The 16,184-nt window shown below is 40.7% G+C and overlaps 3 protein-coding genes across 3 annotated transcripts in view; 2 read left to right on the top strand and 1 right to left on the bottom strand.

Annotated features, from left to right (window-relative positions):
- Window positions 1–6,712: 6,712 nt before the first annotated feature.
- LOC131884618 (conserved oligomeric Golgi complex subunit 2-like) lies at window positions 6,713–12,771 on the bottom strand (the record flags this gene model as incomplete). The annotated part of the gene is given in 2 exon segments (XM_059232456.1): window positions 6,713–8,876; window positions 12,367–12,771. Coding segments are annotated over 2 exon segments (2,304 nt in total). The 3' UTR covers window positions 6,713–6,797.
- Window positions 12,772–12,893: 122 nt separating this feature from the next.
- Window positions 12,894–16,184, top strand: part of LOC131884619 (transcription factor GAGA-like) — a 4,353-nt gene continuing 1,062 nt past the window's right edge. Inside the window, exons 1-2 of the mRNA XM_059232457.1 lie at window positions 12,894–13,050; window positions 15,148–16,043. Coding sequence (XP_059088440.1) covers window positions 12,992–13,050; window positions 15,148–16,043 — 955 coding nt within the window. The 5' untranslated portion in view covers window positions 12,894–12,991. The remainder of the gene's footprint in view (window positions 13,051–15,147; window positions 16,044–16,184) is intronic.
- Window positions 13,057–15,147, top strand: LOC131884621 (NEDD8-conjugating enzyme UBE2F-like). The gene is made up of 2 exons (XM_059232458.1): window positions 13,057–13,626; window positions 14,608–15,147. The coding sequence occupies exons 1-2, from the start codon at window positions 13,184–13,186 to the stop codon at window positions 14,762–14,764; spliced, it is 600 nt and encodes a 199-aa protein (XP_059088441.1). The 5' UTR covers window positions 13,057–13,183; the 3' UTR covers window positions 14,765–15,147.

Below are 16,184 nucleotides of genomic sequence, written 5' to 3'. Positions count from 1 at the left end.
ATTGTCAGGTCGGGTCGACGACAATCCTCTGAATATTCCTGCCAACTTGAGGTGCACGCTACCCCTTGTTCCCTCATCCTTCAGTTGAACGCTCTAGGTACATGAGGTACATGCCGTACTGTTTTTATTGAATTGACCCATGTCGAGCAAGTGCAGAACACGCGGTCTTTCCATTTTCTATTCCATACTAGATCAATATACTGTATATAGACTGTTCAGCGTCAATGGGAAAGGAACGGTGGCCATTTGAGACCCCACCATGACAAATGAAATTTCTTGCTGCCCACATTAGAAGGAACGCATTCCAAGTATCCAAGTGCAGGGGCCTCGAGGTCACTGGATGACGCCTCCCATATATCCCAGAGAGATCTTGTCCACACATGATTGGCCACGCATTTCCAACGGGAACAAAACTGAAGCAATACAATTTGGGACAACAGAGTATTTTCTAAAAAGTTCGCTCAGGTTTCAGATCCTCAATTCAATGTTTTGAAGGTGCAAACACGTGGGAACTATGTAAGTTTGCAACACTGCACTCTAGATGTGAAGACAGGGCCTTGAAAGTCCATTTGGGAAAAATGCCCACTTATAGGCTTATTTTATAGCAAAATGCACTTTTTGTTTTTCTCATGATGCGCAAAAAAATCCTTCGTTTATGAGCATGATGGAGACCAGATTATTTGATTAGTCCCTACATCCTACATCCTATTACAATTTGAACTTAAATATTAATTAATAGCGTTTGAGAATTGATGGGCTTCTAGAAATTAGACTTTAAACGCCATTAAATTGAATTCTTGCACTCATCTCAGAAAGAGCAAGTAAACTTTGACAGCGGTACGTTAAGTCCAGGGCAATATTTTTTGTGCTGTATGTTTTTTGTCTCTTCAATTCTCTAATGTGCAGTGAAACATTTTTTGTCAAATCATTCACTAACTTACAATTCCACTCTTCTGTTTGACCTTATAAGCACTTTACCTTTCATTTCAGTGATTTTTTGGTTAGTTTTACTCGAATTGACATAACCAAAAGTCGTAAATAAAGACCATACTCGTACATTTATTTCTTCGGTGAATCAGAAAACGAATATAATCCACATTCTATATCATTATTCAACAGTAGAGGGGAGATTTGAAAGTTTGGTATTTTTTCATATAATTTGAAAAAAATGAAGACATTTTGTCCTAAAAAGCACCATTTTACCGAATGCATAACATCTTTAAATTAGTCCAAAAACCTATCCTATCCTAACTTAACTTCTCCACACAACATAATTGGATAACACCTCCATGAGTATATTTTTCGAGTTGGAAATTTTAGACATGGAATTCGAAAAGGAAGATGCTAAAGGCAATAAATTAGGTTACACGGGCAATATCTAGAGTATCCATTGATGCAAGGTTTATACTTTTTGTTGAAATGTCCAAAAAATGAGCATTTGACATTTCAGTGTTCCAGCTAACTATACTAAAACTTTAATATAGATTTCTCGCGAGAAAATGATATCAAGGTATTACCCGTTATGTTAAAGCCTCCAGAGCAACAATTCATGGTATAATTCTTCTGAACAACATCATAAAATAGGGAGATTTAGTTAAGTATGTGTCGACAATTGTTAAGTAGGGCAGAGGGTGCAGGAAAAGGAACTTATCCGGTAAAAACCTGCGCTGAGCTACAGCGACTGAGAAGGACAGAGTCCGGGCTCCGGTGAAGATGAAGGGAGGGAGAGTGGGATTAGCGTCAGAAGAACCACCGGGTAATGATGGGAGAAGTGAATCTGAAAAGAGCAAGGGGCAACAGCAGATCGGAAATTCTCTACTTATAACAAGCAACCCATAATGTCGTTCGATATGTATAAATGTCGTTATTGTATGGATTGAAAAGGATTGAATCTCTCTTTGGAAATTGCTTGACTTGATCAAGTGTCGAGCCCTTCAAGTCCTTTCAACAAGGAAGTTTAGGACGCACTGAAGCTTCAGCCAAAAACCCTTGCACTCAAGTACTCAGCTTTGCTAAATGCCAAAAAATGCCAGCCCAATTTGGCCACGGACTTGATTCTGGAATTAAACGGGAATAGTCTCACTCTATTTGGATACGAAGAACTATGGCTTACATTTTTTACAATTTTTTTTTCTTAATTTACGTTTCAAAAATCAAGTGTCATTGATGGCTTTCTATTCAAGTCTTCAACTAATTAATTTACAGATCAAAATCCAGCACATCCGCAAAAAAGCCTACTTCCCGAGCATTTCTAGCTGCTTTCTTTGCCTGAACCAAACTAATGGTTATCATAATAATATTGCGACTAAAGTGAATTAGAGGCCGAGTTAGATAATTTTACCACCTAAATCCAATCTCACTGGCTAGATCCCAAATGGGTACTCATGCTGTACATATTGGATGAATGCAAGAATTATGTACTCTTTTTTTTTTTAATTTAGCCTCAATCCTCCCTTTCTTAACAACAAGATTGAAAAAAGTAATCAAAACACAAGTTGTAAGAGCATTGTAAAACACTCTTTAAATGATTGGAATAGAATTGATACAGATTCCACTGATTACCGCTGATTTTTAACAAGCTTAAAATTGTAAAAGAGAAGAAGAGAAATCCATGAATGATACATTTTTTGTTTACAGAATTTGGCTATGACTTGCAATACATACTTCTTCATCTTTAAGAATAACTGACCCTACCAAGGATACAATTTTCATTGACAAAACTTAATGCTGAAGAAGAATGAGCCATCTCACAGCCCTTCAAAATGGTTGTTTTTTTGTAAAATGAGGAACAATGAATTTTACAAGATCATAAGGATATTGAAAATTTTCTAAGTTGATTTGAATCAAAATTCCAAGGCTGAAACAGCTCTCCATGTCACACAAAATGGATGAAACATTCTTTGATTCCTTCTTAACAACTGGACCTCGAAAAAAAAAATTACAAGCCAAAAAAATGATTTGAGCCAAATTTCCAGGCGTTTCCCTTTTTTCAGCCATTTTCCCACTTTTTTTACTCTTTTCCGTTCTCATTATGTTTCACATTCTAGGACTATTTTGCCCTTTTATTGTCTTTTGGGTCCTTACACTGTATATGCTTCCTTCTTAACTTGTTTTTCCTTGTTTGGGACCTTTTTACTTACTTCTGCGCAACATGATCAGATGAAGAATTAAATCCTCAACCAGAGCCTTTTAGCCTTTTTGGGGGGGGGTTGGGTTTTCACTGGCTTTACTAACCGCTACAAAGAATGTAAACTTCGGCAGAATCAAAATGAAAGATTATAGTTTGTCTAGTTGTTGCCACTTAAACTGTATACAATAGTTTGTCCACCAACGAATTGAATATATCAAATTCAACTTCCCTTTTTTGTTTGGGAAGGAGAGCTGCAGCTGAGCTAAAACTGTTGTCATGGGTTTGATCCAGCCCAAAATTATTTGGTGAACAAAAGCAACCTCAGCAGCAAAAACAGTGTGCTCCACAAGAGAGCTAATTGTTTACCATGACATCTGTATCAATTGAAGAGGTGTCATAATGTCGATCATTGCAAGAAAAAAATGTTAATTTCTTTTGAACTCAATGAGAATAGCCAAGCAAATACAGTTGGGGACAGTTTTGTAAAAGACAAAAATGCAGCAAAGAGGCTAAAGCTAAAAGGGGCTAAAACGACCTTTTTCGCTTTGTCCCAATTCGTTTTGTATTACTCTAACTTGTTTTTGCATCTTTGCATTTTTTTCCTGTTTTCTCACCATTTTACATTTTCCCCATTCAAAAAAAAAATTAGGCTGAGCATGAAACTTTTTTTCGAGTTCTATTAGTAACACAACGGAAATGCTCTCCTCAGCAGTTTGTTTGATTGCTTTAATAGCTTTGGACTACGTATGGAATCGAACGTTCTGAGATTTCTTAAGGATGGCTGCCTGTGACCACTTGAAGAATTGAAGTATCCACGTCTCTACGGAAACCATTGTTGATAAATTTGACATTAAAAAAGTCATTCGTTTACTCGTATTTTCAACTCGATCGAACAACTCAAAGAGCCATCCATAACAAACCGTAGACAGAATGAATGAATGTGGTAATAGATTACTACAAGAGAGCTAGCTCATTAATTCATAGAAAAATTATGTTGTCAGCTTTGAGAGGATTGACCTTTCTTTTGATCCAGTGTTTCAAGTGAACTAAAATTCAAAATATTTAGTGGCAGCTATCTGATGGGGCCAGTCTCATTTTAAGAAGACCGTAATACGTTGGTTTGATTCCGACATGTCAATTCTTGACCTAAGGATCCCCGTCCATATTCCAGGGGTTCACAGCTCCCACATTTATCGTGGGTTCAAATCCTGGTGTCGATGTGAAGTAAGTCTTTCAGGTTTTGACCAACTCGGATTCGTTGTTGGAGCAGATATCACACGAACATAAAGTCTAAAAAGCGGTAATAATCTTTCTTTCGTGAAGTCTTGGGATTACATTCCTAGTAGTATGCACTGAAAAATGATCCAAAAAAGTTTTCCAAAACGACTGGATTCTCAACCAAGATGAAATCATCAAAAAACGATTATGCGGATACCCGCGTCCGAGTCAAGGCTGACTTGAAGATCCTTCGACTGGCCTTAATTAAGTGAGGCCATTTGTTCTTTTCCGACATAACGTAAGAAAGAGAAGAAAGGTTTCACAGAATGGGACGGAAGAAGGGACCAGATTCAACACACCGGAATGTCGTCGATGCCACACGCAGGTTCATCCCCAATTGCCGCAAAGACGCTGATGGAAAGGACCGAATGCTCCCACGGGAGGGTATCGAGACCACGGGTCATATTGTGGGGTGGGTCGCAGACGGCTTGCTAAACCGATTGCACCATTGCATGATCGTTAGGAGTAAAAGGGATTAATAAGTGTCGTAGACGGAAAGCTATACTTATGTTCACAACATTCAATGCAAGAGTTCTTTGTACTCCAGTCTTTTTCATTCTCCTCTCACACCTGATCCTCTCGTTGCGGACAAACAAACGGAAAAGTAAAAGAATATCCTCTAAGATGCATGACTTTATCAAGTTATTTTTCGCTGAACAACTTATTGTTGATTTATTCTAACACCATAAATACATCACCGACCCTTCTGCCATAACTTTAAAATCCTATAAGGGTATAATAACCAACACTTTTGTCATCCAAATAAGGATCAACGGAGAGCCATATATTGTAAGTTTGTAGCGTACCAGTGACTTTTCATCATCTGTGGTAAGTTTAGAAAAAGTTGTCTTTTTAAAGTTAATCGCCAAAACTTGTGAAACTGTGCTTTTTCTTGTGCCATTTGTTGGAAATGATGGTTGCCAAAGTATTGGCGAGTTCTCAACCATACAGTTGACAGTCTCTTGTAAAATGATGATTTACATGTCATAATTATTCGGAATTTAACCCACAGAGAAGTTGAAACGTTGCCCAGAAGAGTTGATGGCTTATTAATTGTGCCACAGTACTTGGGCAATAATTGCTCATTTAATAATCGTTTGATAAAGTCTGGCATACGTTATGGTGTCTGCACCTGGACGAAGCAGAGGGCGCTTCCTCCGCTCAATGAAAAGGACGAAAATTTGCACAAGTCCCTCATTTCACAAAAAAGCATGGGACAGCAAAAGGACATTTATTTGCAACGAACGAATCTTCATAGAGGTGTAGGTAGATATTTGAACTTAAATTGTGAAATTGTGAAATTGGACCCTTTAACAATTTGGTAAAACAACTTTACAATATCAAAGCAAAATGTTTGACATCCAGCAATTTGCCAGTTGGTCTTTATCTACATTGTGCTGGGTTTTTAAGAATGACTTTTCCATAAGTCTTCAAAACTCTAGATACTCTTTGTGTGTTTGAAAAATAGACCCTCTGCTCATTAAAATCGAGATGTTCTGCCAAAACATCAAAAATGCCACTCATAAAACGTGGCATGTTGAAAAGGTAAAAGAATATCAAAGGCACCTGATTCCTCATCGTAAAAAAGGTTAATTATGTGAGTTGTTAAGGTAATTTCACGAGAGGAGGTTGCTTGGAATATTACCTGGTAAGCTCTTGCCGACAATCAAAACTTGTTATAAGCTTTGTCTTTGACAAATCACGGATCAAATGCTCTTTTAAAAAACAATGATGTCAAAAAGAAATCCACACTTCCCTAGAATCGGAAGTATTATTAATGGGAAACAAAATACAAATACCGTAAATTTGGTCTTGGTGACTAGTTTATTTGCAAAATTGGGAAGCAAGATGTGATTGTCGATTAGTCTGTTTACCGATATGGAACCCATATTGCCAGTATCTAAGTTTCTGGTGCAACCATTGAAATTGAATACAATTATCAAGCACCTTGTAAAGCGGGTAGTTCTAAATTAGAATCCATCAAATTCCAACCGCATATCTGTTACGCACAAAATATCATTCTGAAAGCGACATCATCGCCAAAATCGTACGTAGCCTTGACTTTTAGAGTAATGGCTTATTCAGCATGCGACTTGAGTTGTGGCCACCCTTTAAAGACTAATTTCTAAAGTATCCTTTTCCTATCGTCAGATACGATTTTTCGCCCAAATGCTTTTCGAACGCTCTCTTCGCATTCATTTATGTTGACAATTGTAAAAAATTGGTATTCACTTGCCTGGCCAAAACCATCTTTTGTTCGATGAATTGCCATGAAATGATAACGAGATAAAGTTACCCCCAAAATATCATGCCAAAGGTTAATATATTCATATCTGTGCAAAATCAAATTCAACGATGACGCATAAATCAATCAAACACCCGGCTCCCCTCACGCTGTGGCAGCGGGTCGGATTTCCAACATGGATTTGGTGGCCTCGTCAACGAGAGTGACCAGCTCAGTCAGGTGCTCGACCTTGTCCGGGTTCAAGTCGAACTCGCCCTGGATGGTCCCCACCAGGTGCATGACGTCCACATAAAGCTGGAGTCGGATCTTGTCGTCATCCGAGATAACCAGACGACCTTCATCGACTGTCCCCATTCCACCCCCTGGTCGACTGTCCCTGACTCTCTTGAGGCGTTTCAAGGACTCCTCCATCTTCTGAACGGCGGCCAAGACCTCGGAGACATGCTTGAGGAACTGCTCGGTAACGACCGAGAAAATTGAGCACTTCCACGCACGCGAAATGTCCACGGAGCAGCCTTGGGCTAGGTCGTCAGAATTGAAATGGCTAATGGGATCGAGTAATGCGATCAAGTAGGTGCATGGCTTGGATGGGATCTCACGGTTGGTCCGTCGGTAGAGACGAGGGATATCGGCCACTTGCTTTAAGTAGGGCAAGGCCTTATCAAGAATGTTCTGCGTGATTAGGTCCGAGAGAAACTGAAGTTTCGTCCTCAATTGGTCGCAACCCGTGGTCATGGCTTGGCTTAGCACGTCCAATTGGTCGGGGGCGAGTTGCTCTTGGAATTTAGGCAGGATCGTGTGGGTGAACAATTGATCTTGGACCTTGCTGGCCAAGTAATCCACGTCTTGGTAGAGACGAATGAGCTCTTTCGTTTGACTCCTGTAAGGCACCGTTTTGATTTTGGATCCCTGATCGGAGGCCGATCGGTGATGGCTCTTCTTATGGGTGTCTTTCAAAGACACGGACGATGCACTTGGTCGTAGCACCTCTTCTACTGGGACTTCAAAGGTCAAGTCAGGGGCCGCCTGAAAGGCTGTGGCGAATCGAGACAGGATTTGTAAGGTCAACTTCCAGAACCGATGAGCCAAGGCATCGAGATAATGCTTAGGATCCCAACATTTTTCCATGGCCTGGAACGCAATTTGAGTGATTCGAAGCTGGAACTCGTGGCCCTCGGCGGGCTGAAACATGTGCTTGACGTGTGTTTCTACGGGCGAAGCGATCTCTTGGAATCGAATTTGAAAATAAACCGCCAGGTTCCACTTGGAGAAGAAATTCCCGTAAGCCTGACAAGCTCTGAACTTATCCAACGTGTGGACGGATCCCAATTCTCGCTCAAAACGTTCCACAAACTCCAAACTCGAGGTGTAATGAACAAAGAACTTGTCCGGATTTCCGGCCGAGAAAATGAAAGGGATGTTCTCCTCGATCGTTTCGACAATTTCCGGCCAAAGTGAATTGACGAGGAAATCGAAATCTTTTTCGTTCTGACCGCTCGAGCTTTTGGTCTTACGGGCACCGGATGTTAGGAGCAACAATTGGGATAGTTTTTCTGGAATGACCCTCAGCACTCGATGGAACATGCCCTGGAGCCCCAAGGGATCATTGGCTACAAACTCTTCGGTGATGATCGATTCCAAATAGGGCTGTATCACCCGGAGTCGAACCAAGGCCTCGGCTTCTCGAACCCGATCCACGGTGGCAAAAATCCGGAGGCAACGCTTGAGAACCTCGGTATTCTGCTGGGCAACGGCATCAAGCAATTGGCTCTCGAGGGATCCGTGCAAACGATCACCAATCAACTTGAGTCGGGGCTGCATTTCCTCTACGAACGATGAGGCCTGGCACTTGCTCACGCAGAAATTCAAGTAATTGATCTCGGCTGCCACACGTTCCACGAGATCACCGGAGAGTTCGGGCTCTGAATCATCCCCGCTCAAACCCAAGAGACGCTCAACCTTGTTGAGGGTACCGATGATGTGTTCCAGGTTTTGCAAGGCGGTCTTCTGGGCGTACACGTGTTCACGGCGGGCCAATGTTTCGTGCAGACACTCCCAAGTTTGACATAGAGATTGCTTCGAGGCCAAGACCTCATCTTTGTAGACCAACAATGGCCGTTCCAGATTGAGGAGACTCTCGTCCAATCCCACTAACTTGGTGGAGAGGTTCACGAAATCGGCGTAGTCTTCGTTAATCAGCTCAATCATGGAGGATCGTAATACCTGAAACGATTGCTTCATTCGGTTAAGAGGGCATTTTTTGAGGATCGATGATAGATTCTGAAAAGGCTGTGTCGACCCTGCCTTTGGGTTCGCTTCTTTTTCCCCGCTTCTTCCCAGTTGTCTTCTCTGCACTGGCCCTTTTATATTCTTTTATATTCATAAATAATATAGATCGTTTTTCTGGCTAATAAATTCAGTCTATACTACTATCTTCCGACTCAATCAGTTGGCGGGTCCCTGAGATCCGCCATAGTGGTGACCCCATTTCTCTAGGTGTTCCGATCAGCTTGCTTCATAATTATTCATAAATGTTACTTTTCATTGTCAGTTAACATGCAATTTTTCTTGCAAAAGTGAACAGTTTGAAAACAGCTGCATTGGAATTGTAAATCGTTTACCAAGAGATGAATCAGGTAATAATAAGCTGCAATAACCAAGAATTTCATCACTTACCTTTACCTAACTGTGTCTGTACTGTCTGCTCTCACCCTCTTCACTTTTTTTCATGTGCACTGAAACGATTCTAGTCAAATTCACTGTGATATCACTTTATAGTCAACTATTTTATTTAAAAGTCTTTATAGCGAGAATGTCTCATTGGATCCGTTTTGCACAGTATTTGTGTTAGCATCTATTAAGTCTCGTCCCATTCTGGGTTCAACTATTTTAATGCTTTTCCCATTTTTGACATGTTTCTTTTATGCATCTTACAGTTTGTATAATGTTTATACACCATCTTTCCTTTATATTTTTACGCCATGACATGACTAAGAGTCACACTAAAGATATTATTATAATTGAATAAATGATGTGAAATTTTTGTTAGCGCAATACATTTATTACGCTTCGGTATTTGTCAACAATGCTAAAATTGCACCTTTCATCTTCATTTCATATTTTTTTCCGACGCTCAATCCTTTTTTTTGGTAAAATAAATGCATGCTTTTTGCGGACCTCAGATATCAAAACGCAGGGCAGCATGGTTGGAACATGTCTAACAACATTTCAGGCAGTGACAAGAAATTTAAAAGCCAATATCTGAAGAACAACCATTTCAGTTCTAACACCTAATAACCAGTGTTGCCAGGTGGCGGAATTCACCGCCAAATAAATCAAAAGTGGCGGAATGAAAAAGTCGTTTGAGGCGTTAAATTTCAATTGGCGGTAAGCCGAAAATGTGGCAGAATATGGTGGAATGAAACCTGAAGGAACTTGTAGAAAAGGTATGCTTGGTAATGTCACAAATTTTAGATGTTGCTTTCATTTTGAGTTGAACATGTTTTTGACCTTACTAATTTTATCTAAATTCAGCTTAGTTTAATGAAACGTCATTGTTTTGTTGCTAAGGTATCTGGAATGGAATGGATGAGAGAGTTAATTGCAATTTGCCCGGTGGTATGTGTGGGTTGGTTTTGGGTGGAATTCTTTTTAGTTCAAGCCTTGACTCAAAGTGCTTTCACACAATAACTAATTCTAGCTCAAGCTTTTCCCTAAGCTGCAACTAGCATCCCAACACTTCACATATAAAAGAGCAAATATTAAAATACTTTCATTTTAGTCAAGGTCTCTTCATCCTGAGGGAGATTTCAGATAAAGCACTGAGAGGAACCAAATTTGATCTAGAAACCTACATGGTTTGGGGCATCAATTTAGGGATCCAAACTAGGAGGCAAGAGGACTTTTCATCTTCTAAGATTGTGAAAGTTCTTGAAACCCTTGGTCATGTTTTATTGATTTGTTTTACGGGCTTTTCTAAACGCAGCAGGGAAATAATCCCCAGTGCTATCAAAATGAAAGGTTATATTTCGTCTATTTTTTACCCTTTTATCTTTACTTGATCTTTGAAATTAGGTCATAACAAGCACAAAATTTTGCAAAATTCGTTCCAATTTGCCTTTTTACATGCTCTTTTGCTTTCAAACATGCTTGAAGTGGTCCGTTTGATTTTTTTTCCGCTGAGAAAAATATATTTTGTTTTTTCAAAAAACTTTTTAGTGATCATTTTAGAGCCCTAGTTATGATACATTGATAATAATAGTGTTCCATTTATAAGTAAGTAAAATTGTCCAAATGTGGCGGAATTTGGCGAAATAGGACCATAGAAAACCATAACTAGAATGCTTAAGTTCAACAGGAGCTGTACCGCATGAGCATGTTTTCAGGTCAGCTGACGCTGGTGGAAATGGCACAAAATATTTCGTTAAATCTCGCTTCAAGCAAGTTGAATTATTATCATGAAACGTTTGTTATTCCTCTTTAATCTTAATTCCTTTTGAATCTTACAAATATACAGGTAGAAAGAGTGGTAGAATAATAAAACACATGCTTTTTAGGACATAATACACGTAACATGTCAAAAAAAGATTTGGACATTAGTAGAGCAAATCATGTACTCTATTGATTGCCCTTGTTTAGCATCGCATCTCGAAAATCTCGAAAGTGTAACAAAATGTATCCGAAATTGCAACGCAATGATGAGGCATTTGGAATTTCGTTTTAATCTCCCAACAATGTGCTTGAATGTGGGCGACATGATTGCGCCTATACGTAAACAAGGTAATTCCGACACCTCTGGAGGTCAGCCTGAACCCAGGCTTGTTCCTTGCGTTTCAATTAAGTGTTTCCACCACATGGATGAAAACTTTAACTTGAGCCCCATTTTAACCCCTTCAAATCTTTCGTTCTTAAAAATGTGGTCGGACAACTTACTCAAACCTGTTTTATGAAGCGCGCTGGACGAGAGCAATTGCTTGACAAGGAGTCTTATTAGGGGTTTCTACTCTGAATTTGGACGAGCCGTCAACGATTCAAATTTGCACCATATGTTGTCCTAAGTAGCTTGACTACGAATGAAACATTTTTTCCACCAGCGACAGCTGAGACGAAAACATGCGATCGCAGCGCCCTTGATCGATCTATATATGAAGTTATCTATGAATAGGACTGTCAAAATGGCGGAATATGTTTTTAAAATCTGGTAACCCTGGTTAGAACCCCCTAACGCTGCTCGAAATATGTTTTACATTCTGCACTCCAGAGAGCGCTTTGTCATTCAGCCTCTACCAAATAAAGGGCTGATTGGGCAAATTCCTTGTCATTGAATTATAATGCGTTTGTGTTGTTTTTTGCTATTCTATCAATCTTATTTATGATCAATGCCCCGGGTCACATAATGTCCGGAAAAGAAATTGCGTTCAAGGCAAGGCAAGAGCAGTTTATGTAGCAATCTTCCGTGCCTCTTCCCGTTTTCTTTGGGCCGTGTGACGTTGCAAATAAAGGCCCTTATGGGTGTTGCTGAAAGAAACATAATTTTCAACACAGGAAGTTTAGGATTCAACGGGTCAAGAATGTAACGATAAGGAACCAATCCGTCACCTCCAAATGAAAAATTGAGCCGTGCCATGGGTCATTGAACCAGAGAATGGACCAAAAAAAACCATCATTTAGTTTCATGGAGTCAATTTCAGAATCTGTTGGACAAAATAATCACCTTGAGATAGATGCCCAAGTCATCCCGGAGAGTCTCCAACGAGATGGTGGTGCCCTGGGCAGCCACCGAGGCCGAAGAATGCCAACGGGTTAGGAACTTATCCACAGAGAAGTCCGAGCCTAGAAAATCGTCTTTACGGATACTCAGACCTGAGGGCACGGCGGGCACGGCCACCATGACCATCAGGTCATTTTCTCCGGGCTGCTCCACCGAAGAGTTGGTCATGATGTTGGCAGTTGCACTAAAAAGAACCTTTGATGTAGGTGAACAACCAATGAATCAAAGGTGAACACGCCACCAGCACGAAAATCTGGGTGGTGGTCCTCATTTTCACTAGATCGTCCCAATTTTCGTTCTTTCCATCTATCTTTCTGACTGTCTCTGGCACTTTTTCGTTTGACGTCAGCAAAATGGCTCAGCTGTTCAGGTTCACTTCATTGAAAATATTTTCCCGTTTAGTTCTACTCATTTATAGCGCCCGTTTCTTAACAAGCCAATCCATTCATATTCTTCGCCATGCGATAGGCTGAAAAGGCTTATACATGGTGTAAAAACGAAATATGACTCAATCGTCCACTTGAATGAGAATGTATTTGACCCATTTTTGCTCTGATTGGCATCCCTCATGGAGTCAATCCCAGGCCGCTCAGGGCTGCTGCTTTATAACAGGGCAACATCAGCTGCGTAAGTTTTAACAATCCGGCCAAACATTGTAAAATTGCAAACCAGGGTAGAATCCGATGCTCAGACGCAGACCCGCTTGACTCCGATCTTAGGCACTCAACGACCGGCATTTTTTTCTCTGCGATAGCCAATCATGATAACTTTAAGCCAACGACTTCGAGAGGAATCGCAAGGCGATGATTCAACGGCAAATGCCTCGTCATCCGCGGGTCATGTGTCGCCCAATCACCCGCATGCTCATCCGGCCACCCCGCATCGCCCGTCGATCCGCGATCAATTGCTGGTCAAGGAAGTGCAAGAAATGGAACAGAACCTTCCACCGGGCTCCAAAGTCCGCTTCGAAGATCCCAATGCTCTGCACGATTTCACTTTAGTGGTGGTTCCGGAAGAGGGATTTTGGAATGGGGGTAAATTTCGGTTCCGCATCCAGGTGGGCGAAGATTACAATCTGGGTCCGCCTCATGTGAAATGCCAGACCCGACTGTGGCACCCCAATATCAATGAGGAAGGTGATGTGTGTCTGAGCATTTTGAGACTCAATGCCCTGGATGGCATGGGTTGGGCACCTACACGCAGGTAAAGGAATACAAAGCAATGAGGTGAAGGAAAAGCGGTGAACAATCAAAATTGTCGACTTGACTTGGGGTCTTTTATGAACGTCACGCCCCTACGCACACTTTGATCCAGTAAATTTTATTTTTTTTGCTAATTTGTGCTACAAAGTTGAAGAAATTTGAAGTTTAGTGTGATTTTGACACTGTACTTCTATCCTGGCTTAATTTATAGTGTAAACTCCTCTAATAAGGTGATGTTTTGAAATGAATAGTGAAATTTATCCATGCATTGTACAACATGGGTAGAGGGCAGCTTTGTCTCTATTTTTGGTCTAGTAAGTGGCGTCAGCTGTGGGCACTTGAACCATAAATGCGTCATATTGCGTTTCTATTGTACGACGATATTTCGTTCAAACTAGAAATCATTAAGATAAGAAGGGCCAAATAATGAAATAATTATGTCATTTCATTCAGAGAGATCTTTAACTAGAGGAGTCGACATCAGCGGAGCTAAGCCTATTTTTCTTTTTGTCACAGCTTTTTGACCAAGGCATGAATGGAAACAGGCATTAAGATACTGGCATTTGAGACCAGATTGCACATCTTTTGTTACATTCATAATTACTTATTCTTCAAACTCTAGATTTTTTACAATTTACAATTTGAAGTAAGATAACTCGAAATTTTGTCATAAAAACACGATTTTTTTCCCTTCAAATCGCTTTTTTATAATGTATGATAGTACCCTTTGTGATTTTGGGGTAGCTGAAATATTGTTATCACAAAGCGGCCTAGCTTTGCCAATTGCCATGTCCAATCCTTCTGTTAAAGGTATCCTTGTTTTCATTTTTTTCGGAACTAAAATTAGGAAAAGCTTACGAGATGTATGATTGAATTAGTCTTTGCGCAAGTTTTACTTTCAAATCTGGTTAGAGACAGAGATTCATACTGCCTAATAAATTGCTTCGTGTTTTTGACCAGGATTTCTCCGATTTCTCCATAGGCTTAAGGACGTGATGTGGGGATTGTATTCACTTTTCGGGGATTTACTTAATTTTGACGATCCTTTGAATTTGGAAGCCGCCGAGCACTTCCAAAACGACCGGGAAGGATTCAAGTTTAAAGTTCGGGATTGGGTCCAACGCTATGCCAAGCGGTGATTGTGGCGGAGTGGGCGTTTCTCAATCCTTCTATTCATCCATCATACATTCTGAATATTCGTGTCATATGCATAACCTCAACCCAACGAAGCTGACCACCTCAAGCTAAAGATGATTGCCAATTTTCATCACAAAATCCGTTTCAAATATTAAGTGATCAAGGGACGAACTTTGGACAGTTGCCGGAAAAGGTCATAATCAGGCGAGCTCAGTTAACGTGGTCAAACATTTTAGGCTTTGAACACGGATTGACTCACCATCATATTCTTATTCTGAACTAACTCCAATCCCATACAAAACCTTTGAAAAATGAAATATACTTCCAAAACGACTCATAATTCTTATGGTTCAAACAGTTCTTAAGAGGGCTAGTTTTGTTTCAGGTGTCGAGTCAAACTCAATTCCTCCGTAATGAATGTCTCATCGAAGAAACCGCGCTCCCGATTGGTCTGGCCGGATTTCCGGACCAATGTCATGAATACCATCTCCGATATGCGAGAACGCGAAAACCTCTTTGACGTGACAGTGTTCGCCCAAGAGCGCAGTTTTGACGCCCACAAACTCATACTCGCCGCGGGCTCGGGTTTGTTGAAGAAAATATTCACCAACGATCCAAACAAGTCCATTCAAGTGGTCAAACTCGAAAATGTCGAGCCTTTTTACTTCGAGGTGGCCTTGGACTTTATGTACAAGGGGACAATTGAACTCGAAGAAAATCAGCTTTCAACTTTCTTAGCCGTGGCCAAGATTCTCCAACTCAAAGGCCTAAGTGGATTCCTGCCAACTAGCTCAACCACTCCAAAAGTCGAGCGCAAATCTCAAAGGTCGATTCGTCAATCTCCAGCATCATCTCGTTTGTCCGAAACTAAAATAAAACTGCAAATTCCTGAACCAGTGCCGAACAAGAGGCAAAAGCTTGCGGTCACTCCCCACCAACCGCAGATCAAAAAACAAGTTGCCAAATCATCGCAAGAAACTTTGGAGGCTGTGCAATCCATCATGTCCGATATTCCTCCAAGTCTGGATGAGGAAGGAAATTTGAGTCAACCGGAGCTCAGTTCGGTAGATTCGCATGATAATTGTGAGACTGAACTGAACACATCAAATCCACTGACTTCAAAGGAAACAGAGGTGAAGATGCCAGAAGAGGTGGTTGACCCAACTCCAACGGTTGAGGCTGTGCCTTTGAGTGCCGAAGAACAAGAAAAGGCTGATCGAGCCAAGTATTACGAGTCCATTTCTGGCCAAGGGCCGGAAGTGGGACCCAACGGATTGAGCGGTAAATATTATTTTTTTGGTGGGGGGTTATTCAACGCTTCATGTCACTGACAAGGAAACTGTAGCTAAAGAAATGAATTTTGATTTGAGTTTTTAGCTCATATCAAAGTAAGAATTTGTCTCTCCAAAACTACATGTCAAG

The sequence above is a fragment of the Tigriopus californicus genome, chromosome 8 (genome assembly GCF_007210705.1).
Source record: "Tigriopus californicus strain San Diego chromosome 8, Tcal_SD_v2.1, whole genome shotgun sequence".
NCBI classification, from domain to species: Eukaryota; Metazoa; Arthropoda; class Copepoda; order Harpacticoida; family Harpacticidae; genus Tigriopus; species Tigriopus californicus.
Note: the sequence above shows the minus strand (reverse complement) of the source record. Positions and strands in the feature narration are given on the sequence as shown.

Excerpts from the sequence above, each read along its gene's own strand:
- LOC131884621 (XM_059232458.1), top strand. The coding sequence starts at position 13,184 with ATGATAACTTTAAGCCAACGACTTCGAGAGGAATCGCAAGGCGATGAT. Across the intron at positions 13,627-14,607 it reads GGTTGGGCACCTACACGCAG|GCTTAAGGACGTGATGTGGG; the intron begins GTAAAGGAATAC and ends ATTTCTCCATAG.